Source organism: Cuculus canorus, chromosome 8, assembly GCF_017976375.1.
Source record: "Cuculus canorus isolate bCucCan1 chromosome 8, bCucCan1.pri, whole genome shotgun sequence".
Lineage (NCBI taxonomy): Eukaryota > Metazoa > Chordata > Aves > Cuculiformes > Cuculidae > Cuculus > Cuculus canorus.
Window position 1 is genome coordinate 13,467,455 of NC_071408.1, and position 14,768 is coordinate 13,482,222.

A 14,768-nucleotide genomic window follows, 5' to 3' on the forward strand; every position below is an offset into this window, starting at 1 on the left:
GGACATTTTACAAAGTATGTATGTAGTGATAGTATAAGGAGGAATTGCTTTAAATTGGAAAGGGGAAGATTTAAATTAGACATTAGGAAGAAATTCTTCACCGATGAAGATGGTGAGGCACTGGCACAGGTTTCCCAGGGAAGCTGCAGATGCCTCCTCCCTGGAAGTGTTCAAGGCCAGGTTGGATGGGGCCTTGAGCAACATGGTCTCGTGGGAGGTGTCCCTTCCCGTGGCAGGGAGGTTGGAACTGGATGATCTTTAAGATTCTTTCCAACCCAAACCATTCTACAATTCTATGATTTGCCTCAGACAGAGTATTTTAGGCCTGTACAGGCTGAAGTCTTCCACTTATAATTCTAATTCATTATGCCAAAAATTCCAAGACTGTGAAGTCTACTTCAGCACATCAGTTTTCCTCTCAAGCATTTTGTTTCAGAACTAACATATCATCAAACAAGAACTTGTCTTTAATGTTCATTCACACTCCAGCAACTTGACACTTTCCATGAGTAGGGCAGGCTGAAAAAAAAGGGAGTTGCAGTACAAAGGGAACTCCAGATCATATTCTCCCTTGCCTGAAGTCAAAGCAGAACAAGCAACACACTCATTACGCCCTTTTGACTAGTACATACATTTCCTAAATGGCCATCTTCTATGTTTACATCAGTTTTTACACCTTACCTGAGCAGAGGAACCAGTCCCTGATGGCATGGCCAAAGCACCAGACCTACACTATTTTTAATTTATTGTTGCTCAGTCTCCAAACTTTCAATCACAAACCTGCAGCCAGTGTTTTAGCCTGAATCATGAACACGTACAGAATTTATCCAAGATGCACCTGGTTCTTCTCACTGTAACAAATCATGTCACAGCAATAAGCATGGTTTCAGCATCCTGATCTCTACTGTGACCACACTCATCCAAGGTTACCATACTGCGGTGGAGCTACACTAAATCAAGGGAAACAACAACAGTACTCCTGAGAGAACACGACTCTACCAACAATTTTTAAAAATAAAAAAGACCACAAGAGTGCCAAGTGGCTATGGATGGCTGCTTCTTCACTTTACTAAGAAAAAACAGCAATAATTTGCTCCTTTGGCCAGTGATCACTATTATTCTTCCATCTGACTGGATACATCAATACAGCAAACAAATACATCTGTGCTTTCAGCTGAATAGATCCAAGCTAATTCCAGTTAAAAAAAATAAGAGAGGTGTTAGAACAATGAGCCACTGCTTATAAATCTTACCAGTCTTTAAATCTTTGCCTTATCAGCTGCAAGGCATTGACTAAAAGACACACATTCCTCATTGATCTAGACACTGAAGGAAGTAGAGGCTGAAAGACCACTGCTTAAATGGTTTATTTCAAAGACCAATGCACAATAACAATCTTGATTGACTAACACAGGAAAAGTTTAGCATGCTGTTTCATGTTACAAAGTTCAAAGCAACTTAACTTAGTTCACAAGCTACAGCCTATAAACTCGTAGAAGTTCTACTGACCAGGTATGTAAATTAGATTTAACACCACATAAAACAGTCACCAAATTTTATTAAATTACTAATCATAAACAGGTTCTGTGAGTCTGCAAAGAAGTATGTGCATCAAAACACAAAAATTGCTTCATATTTGAAAAAACATTTGATACAGAGGTACTAACGAGCATTCATTATTACAATTGTTCCAAAAGTTCCATTTTCCCCAATCCTCTGGTTCTCTAAGAACAATTACATATACAATTCAGTTCTTGGAAACTGAAGAACAAGGAGCAATTACTGGTTATAGAGGACAGCCACCTTTTCACACTGAAGTCAAATACAAAGTTTCATTATATAATCACAGAAACATTAAGGTTGGAAAAGACCTCTAAGATCATCAAGCCCAACCATCAGCCCAACACCACCATGCCTACTAAACCATGTTCCAAAGTGCAAATCTAAATCTCCCTGCAACTTGAGGCCATTTCCTCTTGACCCCTGTCACTTGTTACTTGGGAGAAGAGATCAGCACCCACCTCACTACAACCTCCTTTCACACAGTTGTAGAGAGCAATAAGGCTTCCCCTCAGCCTCCTTTCCTCCAGATTGAACAACCCCAGTTCCCTCAGTCAGTCCTCATAACCCTTGCGCTCCAGACCCTTCACCAATTCTGTTGCCCTTCTCTGGACACGCTCCAGCACCTCAATGTCTTTCTTGTACTGAGGGACCCAATTCAAGGTGCGGCCTCATCAGTGCCGAGTACAGGGGGACGATCACTGCCCTACTGCTGCTGGCCACTTTATTTCTCATTCAAGCAAGAGTGCTGTTGGCCTTCTTGGCCACCTGAGCACACTGCTGGCTCATGTTCAGCTGACTGTCAACCAGCACCTCCAGGTCCTTTTCCACCGAGCAGCTTTCCAGCCGCTCTTCCCCAAGTCTGTAGCACTAACCAAAGTTTGAACTAGTTCATATTAAGAAACCAAGCCTGACTGGAATAAACATCAAGATTAATCTGAAGTGTTTCAGATGAAACACTCAGCTGTGGAAGAAGTAGATTTGGAGGAGGAGAGACAACAAAAGTCTTGCACTCTCTATATATCTACATATATACTTCATGGACACATATAGAGGTATATATACATACAACTATAACACATTTAAGGCAAAGGATGATGTCATGATAAATCGTCCTCAGATGCTCTAGCCACTAAACCAAGAACCAGATGAAGTAATTCTGAACAAACTTTAGAGGAAGACCAAAGTTTTAGGTGGATGCCTATGAAGAAGCAGAACGGAATTCCCTATCAAATTCTTGAAGAGTGTAAGTGACAACTTCCCCCTCCCCAAAATCAGGTGACATCCCTAGGGAAACAGCTCATTTTACATTTGGTTCTGAGCAGTAAAGATCGATCCAGAGGAAAAAAAAAAAAACACACAAAACACACCGAGCATTCAGGTGGAAGACACTTAGGATGACAAACAAAAGCTAAGGAGAACGTGAAAAATTAAGAATAATAAAACAAAGATACTAAAATCTAAGACTTTCTGAACTTGCAGACAAAAATTTTGGGGGCTGAAATCATAGATTTGATTTTGAAAGAGGACTATTCTGGTAAAAGAACAAACAGCAATCTGCTTAGATTTAAATGGACAGAAGTGTAGTTTTCAGAATCATAATTAAAAAGAAATTCCTTAGTCTATGGAAGCCAAGGGAAGAATCATCTGAATAGTCATCGCAGCCTGGAAGCCTTGCTATCTTGCACTCTCTGCCATCATCAGAGACACCAGAGAGAACAGAATTCAAAACCATGCTTCTACCACTTGCAGCATCAAGCACTGGCCATACCCAAGATACGCCACAGTGGAATAAGGAAGTCCTCCAAGATGATACAGTAAATCCCCTTTACAAAAATTCTGTTTCTGCAGGTCTCACACAGAGAGCAAAGCAGCTGTGTTTTTCAAACTCGGGAAACAATTTTCCCTATAGGGCCCTTTGTTTGCATATGATGTTTGTTTTTCCAAGGCATGGAACTGCCTGCTTTAACTGAAGGCACTTCTCACCATATTCCCTGCTACTCCTCTCTACTGAAGAGCTACTTGCTAAGATACCGTTTTGTTCTAGCCCAAAATCTAGATTTAATATAAAACCACCTGAAATTAGTGACTGCAAATATAAGCAAGAGATCCAATTAATGACTATCGAGGAAATTCCACTTCTTAATCTCTTACAAAAATAAGTAAGAGCCTTCTCAATTCCAGTGAGCAGAACTCTTCAGTGATAAATTTCTGGCAAGTGCCGCTTCAGTTTCTCAGTTTAATTATCTCATAAACAGGACTTTCTGGTACAGATTTGATTTCTGGTCACACTACCAAAAAATTATTATGCTTAAAAGAATGATACCAGAACAAACTCACATGAACATAGAAGTTCTTCATACATGAAACACTGAGAAAAATATTGACAACTTTGGAGCTATTAAGAAAGAAATCCACACTTGAACAGACAGGCTACACATACAATAATCCTCATACAAAGAGACTCAACATCAAACTTAAATCCCTAGCACATCCAAGATGCTTTGCACATTGCCAGGACAGCCTGTGCCCAAGACCACATTGTGTTTTCACTGGTGCTACAGAGGCAATGACTATCATCAAGGTTAAAGATGTTACAGCACACTTTCAGAGATTCAAAGAAATATGATAAGCAGTGGGATGCAAATATTTCTAAATCCACATTGCTGCATTCACTCAAGACCTGCGATTAAGAGTCCTGGTAATCTCTGTCCCTGCTAGAGCTTTTGATAAAGACTATTTGAAGTTCCATGTGGGACACACTTCTTGGCTTAAACGACATTTCCATCCCTCTCCACTTCACCCTGAAGTATTGACTTATAGACTGAAATAGCGCCATGAGACACCTCTACCAAGGCCGAAGCGCGATGGAGATACTGCCACCAATGTGTGTTGACAGCTGTCTTGTAAATAGACACCAGACGCCAGTACATAAGCATTCCACACTTCTGCTTATGTTTTAGTACAGATTTTCCAGTTTAGCAGTTCAGCCAAGTCCCTCCTGGTTTTCCCACCTGCGTGAATTCGTGCGCTACATAAGGTGCCACGTAGCCATGGCAGGGTGGATTAATTCCTGTTTCTCTCTCTGACACAAGGATGTTTGCTGCAGAGCTAGTTTTCACCACCCAACCCTCCACTTCCACGCGGAGCCACATTCCCAGGCACAGGATCCCTGTGGCACAAGGCGGCCACAAACCGGCCGCGGCCCACCCGTCCTCCCACCTCCTCCCCCACCCCGCGGAGCCGCAGACGTGGCGGCGGCCTGGGCTCCCCGCGTTCCCGTCCGGTACCTGTTACTCCAGATGCCGTAGAGCAGCTCCACGAAGGCGAAGGAGAGGTTGAGGCAGAGGAAGAAGAAGAGGTTGCGGGAGGTCTTGTCAGCCAGGATGGACCTGCGCGGGGAGCACACGGCGGTCACGATCTCGCGGGCACCGGCCTCCCTGGCCTTCCCGGCCTCCCCCGGCCCACGCCCCGCTCACCTGAACCATCCCGACACCTTCCTGAGTAGGTTGAACTTAGGCGGCTTGTACTCATCGTCCTTGATGGAGAGGGGCAGCATCGCGGCGGGGCGGCGGCGGCGCTCCCCGGGCCGCCCGCCCACGCGCCGCTCTCACTTCCGCCCAGCCCAGTGCGCCTGCGCCGGACGGGAGGGGCGGGGGCGGGGCCGGAGAGAGGCGGCAGGGTCTGAGGAGGGAACGGGGCCTGCGGCGGGGGCGTGGCCAGAGGGGAAAGAGGGATGGGAACAGAGGGGATGCGGGGCGGGGTCTATGGCGGGGGTGGGGCCAGAAGGGAAGAAGGGGCGGGGCTAGAGGGTAGCGCGGGGGCGGGACTAGAGGGACGGGGCATAAAGTAAAACAGGGGGTGGGGCCTGAGGGGAGCGCGAGAGGGGGGCCAGAGGTGAACATGAGGGCGGGACTGGAGGGGAGCGGGGTCTGTGGCGGTGGCAGAGGGGAGTGTGGGGTGGGACCGTGGGGCGGAGCCTGTGACAGGGCGGGACGACGGGGTGGTGCGAGGGGCGGGGCCCGCGGCGGGGAGGCGGGGGGCGGGCTCGGGCTCTGGGGAGTCCTTGTGCTGCTGGGGCTCCGGTGCCGCCGAGCGGGGCGCGCGCTGCCCGACTGCAAACGCAGCCGGGCGCAGCCGCAGCCCGTGGCGATGCTCGGTGCTTGCGGAGCTGCAGCGCTTGGCGCGGGGCCCGGGTGGCGCTGCGAACCGGGGGCTGCCGGGAGGAAGCGGCGGCCGGGCCGGCCCTGAGTCAGCGGCGCCTCCGCAACGTGAGAGGGGCTGGGCTGCGGGCGGGGGGGCTGCCCGCGGGGAGGGGGCGTCCCGGGGGACTCTTTCTTGGAGAAAGGGTTAAAATGCCGTGGTTTATATTCTTAGAATCATAGAATAGTTTGGGTTGGAAGGGACCTTAAAGCCCACCCTGTCCCAACCCCCCTGCCACGCGCAGGGACATCCCGCTGAATCAGAGTCACCAGGTTGGAAAGGACCCACTGGATCATCGAGTCCAACCATTCCTAACACTCCCTAAACCACGTCCCTCAGCACTTCATCCACCCGTTCCTTAAACACCTCCAGGGAAGGCGACTCGACCACCTCCCTGGGCAGCCTGTTCCAGTGCCCAATGACTCTTTCTGTGAAGAATTTTTTTCTGATATCCAACCTGAACCTCCCCTGGCGGAGCTTCAGGCCATTCCCTCTTGGGAGAAGAGGCCAGCTCCCTCCTCTCCACAACCTCCTTTTAGGTAGTTGTAGAGAGAAATAAGGTCTCCCCTCAGCCTCCTCTTCTCCAGACTAAACAACCCCAGCTCTCTCAGCCGCTCCTCGTAAGACTTGTTCTCTAGCCCCTTCACCAGCTTCGTTGCTCTTCTCTGGACACGCTCCAGAGCCTCAACATCCTTCTTGTGGTGAGGGGTCCAGAACTGAACACAGTATTCGAGGTGCGGTCTCACCAGTGCCGAGTACAGAGGGAGAATAACCTCCCTGGACCTGCTGGTGACCCCATTTCTGATACAAGCCAAGATGCCGTTGGCCTTCTTGGCCACCCAGGCACACTGCTGGCTCATGTTCAGTCGGCTGTCAACCAGCACCCCCAGGTCCTTCTCTTCCGAATCAGGCTGCCCAAGGCCCATCCAACCTGGCCTTGAACACCTCCAGGGGTGGGGCAGCCACAGTTTCCCTGGGCAACCTGTGCCAGTGTCTCGCCACTCTCATGGTGAAGAAATTCCTCCTTATGTCTAGTCTAAATCTGCCCCTCTGCAGTTCATACCCGTTGCCCCTACTCCTATCCCTACAAGCCTTTGTAAACAGTCCCTCCCCAGCTTTCCTGTAGCCCCTTCAGGTACTGGAAGGTCGCTATAAGATCTCCTCGGCACTTTCTCTTCTCCAGACAGATTTTTATTTTCATCAGTTTTGTTTGAAGAGTTGTTCTCTGCATGGGGGGGCTTGAAATTTTTTAAAAAGATCAGTCTTGCATGGCAGTCTCATAACTCGGTTGGCAAAACGGATCGGCCCTTCCTTATAGGAACGAGCTGTGATGCTAGTTCTAAAGATTTTATACAGATGTCTAGTTTAATTAGAGAACATAAACATCATCCTTGCTTGTCATTACGGCCTGTTGTGCGCACTTGACTAAATGTGGGAGCGTAAGGCAAGCCAGGAAGTGTCATTACCGCAGTAAACAACACCTATACTTTCATCTTAAATATGCTTTTAAATTTTAACTAATTGTTACAGTAGTATTGGTGAGTATTGTCATGTCTAGGTTGCAACTGGGGAAAGAGAATCTAAGGCTCACCTGTTTAAAGGCACCTGTAGCCAAGATACCGTGGTCCTAATGAATGCAGAGTAGCTGCTGCTGCTGCTCAGGTTTAAAAGTCAGGCATGATGGTTTGCACTTACAAATTTAAGCAATCAACACTGGTAACTTCTGGAAACAGTTTCACTGACTTCTCCAGCCTCACAAAATAAGTCAGTGATAAAATTGGAACTCAAATTTAGAAACACCTGTATGTGTGCGCATAGACTGGTATCCACACAGCTTTGCAGTTCTGAGCTTTTAGAAAGTAAGTTTCTATAACCTAAACAAATTGCTCTTTCAAAATTTCACATAGGTTCAGTTATTAAATACGAGTTCTTGCTCTCTAAACTTATATAGTACCATTCCTAAATTAACCTCTCTTTGTTCAACTTAGAACAAGAAAAATCCCTCCAACAACCCGGGAGCCTTAACACACACAGGTTTCTTAGGTTGCAGTCCTGCATCTTGTGCATCCTTCCTTTTTGTGCCCGCATTCGTATTTGCTTTCCCTTCTGCTAAGTTGCCAAACCAGACTGGAAGAACAAAATCCCATGTCTTAAACCCCTGACACAAGCAGCAAGGTTAGTGGAAGGAGAATGTGAAGGGGGTGGGCCAGAAAAGAAACTTTTATTGGGACTACTTGCCTGACTATGGCAGCCAAATATATATTTTAGTTGTGCCTAGTGAGCAAAGCAGCAGATGGGAGGTTCTGAAGACCTACTCGTATCCCTGTAGTTGACCCTGAGGATGGAACATTGGTACAAAGCATCAGCTTGACAAGCAGAGACATATGCTGTTCTTGTCTTTCTAACCAACTGGTACAATAACTTATTTCTGGAGTGTTCATGGAAAGGCAGAGATAATTATTCAGCAGAGCAATAGGAAAAGGGATTGAATAATTGCCAAGAATGTGTACATCAATAAGCAATCGAGGGAAAGTTTCTGTGTAAGAGAATGTTGGGTATTGTGTGGGATAATTGTTCATCTTTAGTTATGGAGTCTCTGTAATTTCCAGCAGATTGAAAGATTACAAACAACTGTCCTGTAAAAACAAGACGGGAAAAACAATCTTACTTGGCAACAATGAGGTAAGTTGAGAGGTTTTTTTAGACAAAAATAATTTATATTCCTATTTCTAAGCATGGCATATGATCAAAACTTATGTGAAAAACATAGATGCTGTCTCAAAAATCCTAATTGATAGGTCTGTCCTGGATCACTTTGATCAGAATTCCCTGCTGAAAGCCTAGAAATTACTAATGGAGTAGTAACATGAGTAATATGTATAGATGAGTAACGGTTTAGTTAGCTTAGAATGTTCATCTTATGTTCAGTTCATACTAATTTTGTGTGTAGAGGAGGAAGAACAGATCTTGATGATAAATTAGAGGTGCAAACTACAGAATGCAGTGACTGCTGAATCCTGCTGCGATTATAAATGCCTGGAGAGATGGGAGTGCTGTCTAAGAGGCATGAATGTCGGGGCTGCCTTTGTAGGAGCCACCTTTTAGTTGTAAATTCAGGAGGATCATGAAACGCCTGCCTTATACAAAGGCTGGTTCCCCAGTTAGCTGGTCCATACCACCTAGCATCTGACATCCAGTTTCCACTGAGTTCTAGATTTAGCAGACCAGCTATTACTGATGTTGTTGCATTCCTACTTTACTCCATTTTCTTTTGCTCCACCTGTGTTAATAGCCTCATTAGTGTGGTCCAAATCAGATTTTCCACATTAATAACCATTAATGAGTAGATATACAAACTGTTGACAGAATGTCCAGCAATTCAGTCATAAAGATTGTTCCTTCTGTGTAAGGTGCCTGAGCAGTGGAAAAAGCATTTAACTTCCTCCTTCCTGCTCTTGAGGAGACACCTTCTCTCCCTTTTTCTTTCCCAGCTAAGGCAGAGCTCTTGCAATGCTTAATCTCCGTACAAATTTGCTTTCTAATTTCAGCTGGGTGAGTTTGGTGAGGTATGTAAATGTTTAATGAAGAATGCAGTATTGAGAAACTTAGAGATGATGAACAATCGAGTTAAAGAATTCCTCTAGATCCATTTTCACAAAACAATTCAGTTTGAAGTTAACCAGAAAAAGGGAAAAGCAAGTAAACATAGAAACTGAGTACTAACATTATCTGTCTTGACAGTAGAGAGTAGTTGCCCCAAGTCCTAAAATTCTCCTTTTTTCTTTACTAAACTGATAGTCTACTTAATGGTGTGGGAGTTTTGCTCAAGTAAGGGAGATAACTATACATGGGATTAATGGCTTTTCTTTTCCTATTACTTGTTTTAAAGGTATTTTCACTTATGTAAGCTTCCAGGAAGAGTTATGGGAATCCATCTACTATACTTCACTACCATGGTGATCGTTATCTTACTTCTTGTGGCAGGGGCTTTAACAGCTTTGCTGCCCAATATCAAAGATGACAAAATGCCCAACTTAAGAAGGGAACCAAAAACCTCGAGTCAGTCTGCCTTGGATTCGTTTACTCTTATTATGCAGACATATAACAGAACTGACTTACTGCTAAAGCTTTTAAATCATTACCAAGCCATCCCCCACCTACATAAAGTAATTGTTGTGTGGAACAACATTGGTGAGAAGATACCAGAGGAAATGTGGAATTCCTTGGGGCCTCATCCTGTCCCTGTTGTCTTTAAAGTTCAAACTGTAAATCGCATGAGGAACAGACTCCAGAATTTCCCTGAACTGGAAACAAAAGGTAATCAGCAGTTCATATTGCTACTGTTAATGTTATTTTCACACTTAGAATATGAATGCTGGAGTGGTTTGAGTTATACTCTGTAAATCCATGGATCTGTTGGGCCACTTAATAGAATGTGAGTAATACAGAGAGAAGCCTTTGTTGTGGTACCAGATGCACGCATCAGGCTGGAGCTGTCAGTGGAGAGCAAGGAAAAAAGAAGAGATGCCAAATGCAGTTGATGGGCTTTTGCAACTGTGTCTGTTCTCCATTTTCTTTGTCAGGCAAACTTAGTTAATTCAGCCTCAGTTTATAATGTAAACAAATTCATAATGCGTATATTTGTTGAGTCCCTGCATTAATTTGGCCTGGGGTCATCTGGTTAAAAGACTTGATTTCATTCATTCATTGTAAGACTAAATCCTCAAGCATGTTCTGTCTTCAGAGAAAATCCCCTGCTTAGCTGTCTGGCTTTCTATCTCAAAACTGTGCATCATTTTTGAGAGTATTTCCCCCAGTCTTTTGACTGTTCATCTAAATAGTCTTCCTAAGCTCTTTCCAGGAGAAGTACAACGATAAGCCCTGTTTGTTTCAAGTGGAAAAAAACCCCATATGTTGCATTACAGACCTGACCTTACTCATGGTTAGTAAAGGTAATTCTACTTACTGCTCCCTTCCTAACATGCCTTGCTACTCAAAATCCATGACTAATAGGAAGACACTAGAAACTTCAACTTCCTGAGTGTTTTATTTACTGTAATTGGATTTATCCTGACTATAAACTTACAAAGCTTGAATGCATCTGGAGTTTTGATCTAATCTTTTCTTTTCCACTTCCTGATAGTCTTTTCCCTAAAATTTAAGGCGAGGATACTTCCTTCTATAGGTAATAATATTGAATGTCACCTGTGCAATTTCCTAAGCTTGTTTATTTAGAACTTGCAAGTAGTGAGGAGATGGATGAAATTTTATACTAAGAATTCCATATAAATCTCATGCACTAAAGAATTGTATCTCAGTCTTTACTGTAGTTGTACTTTTATACCAGATTAGTAGAATTTCAAGTTGCTTTGCCAAACACTCCCAAGTTTTCCAACACATCTATGTAAAGGTGACCAAAGGTTGCTGAGTTCTGATACAGGCTGGCAAATAAACTAAAAGTTAGGTTGGCTGCAACTTTGCTTTAGCTTTGAAATCATAATTGTGTATTCTCAATCTACTTTCAAGGAGTTACAGTTCAGTTCTGGAATTCGCTTTCATGGTTATGGAAGTTTCACAGCAACTTGTCAAATACTGTGCTGCAAACTATGTTCATGTATTTAATGTTCTGATAAGTTAAAAGTTTTTCTTTTTTCCTCCCTTTAGCTGTTTTAATGATGGATGATGATACACTAGTCAGCGCTCATGACCTTGCTTTTGCCTTTTCTGTTTGGCAGGTAACGTTTTGTACCTTTGTGGGGCAGTATTTGTGAGTTACAGTTGAGATTAGTGGTTTTAATTACAGTAATACTGTATCATAATGTTTTACCATTGATTTTCTAGCTATAAAGTTAAATTTTAGAAGGATTGAAGCATTGAATAGTAGAAATGGCAAAAAATTCTTCAATTGTAGCTACATCTGTAATCTATAACTGAAAATTTTTACTCTTCTTGCACATGAACAGTGAAGTTGCTGACTGCTGAAATTTGTTTAAATAGATAGTAGGCTGCAAAACAAAAGTGTGTGGATGTTTTCTAAGAGAAATTGTGTGTAAACTTATTCTGAGTGCCAAATATACAGCTTCATGTTGTGGATAGATGTTTCTTGGCACTACGTGATATAGAATGAGCCGTATTGTGTCAGTTTTGCAAAACTGTATTTAATTGCAACACTTACGCAGATCAAATGCCAACAATTTCATTCTTTCTTGGTAATAATCTTGTGCTCCCTTCTGTTAATAAAAGCATAAATCTCTCTTGTGAAAATATTTAACACACATTTTGCAGTGCGGGCTTTGGTTTTACTTTTTAAATTTCTTCTTTCTTTCAGCAATTTCCAGACCATATAGTGGGATTTGTTCCTCGAAAGCACGTTTGTACTCCTTCAGGTGTATACAGTTATGGCAGCTTCGAATTGCAGAACCCTGGATTTGGAAATGGAGATCAGTATTCTATGGTTCTTATTGGTGCAGCATTCTTTCATAGTGGGTATTTAGAAGACTTTCAACGACAGCCGGAAGCTGTTTATGCCTTAATAGATGAAACTCAAAACTGTGATGATATTGCCATGAATTTTCTGGTAGCCAAGCGTACTGGAAAGCCTGCAGGAGTGTTTGTGAAGCCTGTTGATATACGGAATTTAGAAAAAGACACTAACAGTGGCTATTCTGGAATGTGGCACCGAGCAGAGCATTTGTTACAGAGATCTTACTGTGTAAATAAACTGGTTAATATTTACGATGGCATGCCTTTAAAATATTCCAATATCATGATTTCTCAGTTTGGCTTTCCTAATTATGCCAATCACAAAAATAAAATGTAAGCCAGTGAATTTAAGGGGCTAAATGATAAACAGTACTCAGTGAATTGTACTGAGTTCAAAGAGAGAAGGTGTAATTACTTGCATCTTGGCCATCCTTATTTGTTGCACCTGAATTTTTTCCATTTAGCTTTTTGTGAGGGTTTTTTTCCCCTTTCTTACTAATTCTCCAAGGTAAGTTTTGAGAAAACTTAAACGACTATTTACTAAAATTCAGCTGTCATAAAATCATCCTCTTTCCTTAAAAGCTGAAAAGCTATTACAATTAATTGGGCCAGTTCTCCAGAAACATGCAGACAAAAATGCACTTCTACTCTTCAGTGCTTATGGTTTGATTTTGGTTTTTTTAATATATGTATCTAGTCATATGAAGTCTAAGCATATATCTGATAGTTATATGGTGAGATGCTTCTTGGCCTCCCCCCCTCTTCTCCTCACCTCCTCTTACCCAGTTCTCAGTAAACTATAGGACTACAGCAAGCTGTTGGCCAGGCATCTAGACTCCTGTACAAAATCCCTCTGAAGTCTGTATACAAGCCATTCTATATTCTGAGCTGTTCCTGAAGCTGCTGTGAAAGCAAGCCACAGAGTACCTCACATTAATCTCAGATAGTCATAAAATCATTGCCTATGATGTCGATTGCTGCTGACATAATGGAAAATTATTTCTGATGTGGCTTTTTTTTTCCTACTACTAATTTGCCTACAGTTGCTGAAACACTCAAAGCATCTGAAAGGTAAAACCTAGCAATTGGAAATGTAAGAAACATGAATACGTGAAATGTGAAACTTTATATAAGCAGCCAGAAGAAATGGATGGGATATTACTTATTAATACTCTCTTTAGTACTTAATTTTAGTTGGCTATTTTGCATGCACATTGTTATTAAAATGTGCCCAAGAAAATACTCACTTCTTAAAAAAAAAATCTCGTTTACAATTCCTAATAGTAGCAAGATTTTCTACAGAGTGTACATTTTGTAATATTACAGGTCTACTATTTTTTTAACTACTCTTTCAATTGAGTGTGTACTTTACTTTTGGGTTCCTTTCATCTCTGTTTTTGGTGGCTATGACAACAGAACTAAAATGTGCCATGCATAGGTAAAGCATTGTTGAAGTATTTTAGGGTACAGTGATGTTTCACAGGGCTGGACTATTAGTCTCCAAATTCCCTGGTTTCATCTATAGCAAGAAATGAAGCCATTAACAGCAGTGGGACCCTCTAGTTGAGGACACTAGTTAACATAGACAGGATGAACCTTTTCCACTGGAGTTGGAGAAGTTTTTTTGTGGTACTGAGGAAAGAACAAAAGACAGTGATTTTCCAGGATCATGGAGAGGAATCAAATTTGGCATCTGAAGTAGATTTAGGGTCATTTGCATTAGCTTTTAATTGATTATTGGTTCAAAGGTATCTATGGGCAATCAGTAATAGCTAATACCTGGTACCCAAATAGCATCTGCACAAATGGTGTATAATTGTATTATTTTTTATAATAAGTTAGCTGAATAAAAGGTGGTTGAAAAACATGACAAGTCTTTTACCACAGAGTTAATTCTGGGTGTGAGTCTTTGGATTTCTTCGGGGAAATGGAGTATTCTCTTGCCTTGTTCTATCAGTGTTAATGGATTTGCTTTCTTTTTGGTGAAGTCTTCCTAGTACTTCTGTAAGGTTTAAAGGGCAAAATCTTAACGTGGCAATGTAAAGTCTGCATAATTTTGTTGTAATAGTGAAAAGTAGCTTTTAGGTACTGTGCTGTAGTGATAAACAGTATACAAACAGGTCTATGATCTCTCCAGAAATGCAGCTTCCCTAGTGGTAGTTTACTGCATTTCATTTTCTTACTGGTCTGTAATTTCCATTCTGTGCAATATCAGCTAGAATTGTGAAGACTCACAGGTGTTGTTTACCTTACTTTTAAAATGTGAAATGAACTGTCAGGTCAGCCAAATCTCATTACTGGGTTCTTGTTAGAGTGAAGAAGTTGGTTTTGGTTGATTGTTTTGGGTTTTTTTCATTCTTCTGTACCAGTGAATGAATTGCTAGAAAGACCTTTTATTATACTGATAACTTTAATTTGTACAATTGTCAAATAAAATACATAAAACAGGTTTATCATGTATTTATTTTCAGATTATTGACCAAGTTTTTCAGTGTTAGGTGTCTAAAGTAAGCTCACAGTTT

At 42.4% G+C, this 14,768-nt stretch overlaps 2 protein-coding genes across 4 annotated transcripts in view; one reads left to right on the forward strand and one right to left on the reverse strand.

The window, feature by feature from the left end:
- The window catches only part of SLC30A7 (solute carrier family 30 member 7), a 32,010-nt gene extending 26,817 nt beyond the window's left edge, over nucleotides 1-5,193 (reverse strand). For both annotated transcript variants that reach the window (XM_054072911.1, XM_054072910.1), the window contains exons 1-2: nucleotides 5,040-5,193; nucleotides 4,851-4,952 (exon numbers count right to left, since the gene is read on the reverse strand). In XM_054072911.1, the coding sequence (XP_053928886.1) occupies nucleotides 4,851-4,952; nucleotides 5,040-5,094 (157 nt within the window). In that variant the 5' untranslated portion in view covers nucleotides 5,095-5,193. The remainder of the gene's footprint in view (nucleotides 1-4,850; nucleotides 4,953-5,039) is intronic.
- Nucleotides 5,194-5,596: 403 nt separating this feature from the next.
- EXTL2 (exostosin like glycosyltransferase 2) lies at nucleotides 5,597-14,695 on the forward strand. Of its 2 annotated transcripts, none has more exons than XM_054073540.1 (5): nucleotides 5,597-5,831; nucleotides 8,373-8,445; nucleotides 9,653-10,080; nucleotides 11,428-11,498; nucleotides 12,092-14,695. In XM_054073540.1, the coding sequence occupies exons 2-5, from the start codon at nucleotides 8,441-8,443 to the stop codon at nucleotides 12,581-12,583; spliced, it is 996 nt and encodes a 331-aa protein (XP_053929515.1). In that variant the 5' UTR covers nucleotides 5,597-5,831; nucleotides 8,373-8,440; the 3' UTR covers nucleotides 12,584-14,695. The 2 variants fall into 2 exon arrangements, with proteins under 2 accessions (XP_053929515.1, XP_053929513.1); XM_054073538.1 differs by having other exon boundaries at nucleotides 8,376-8,445.
- Nucleotides 14,696-14,768: the final 73 nt, after the last annotated feature.

Bases quoted from the DNA above. Each gene is read 5' to 3' on its own strand.
- EXTL2 (XM_054073540.1), top strand. The intron at 10,081-11,427 runs GTAATCAGCAGT...TCCTCCCTTTAG, and splicing joins CCCTGAACTGGAAACAAAAG to CTGTTTTAATGATGGATGAT. The intron at 11,499-12,091 runs GTAACGTTTTGT...TCTTTCTTTCAG, and splicing joins TTGCCTTTTCTGTTTGGCAG to CAATTTCCAGACCATATAGT.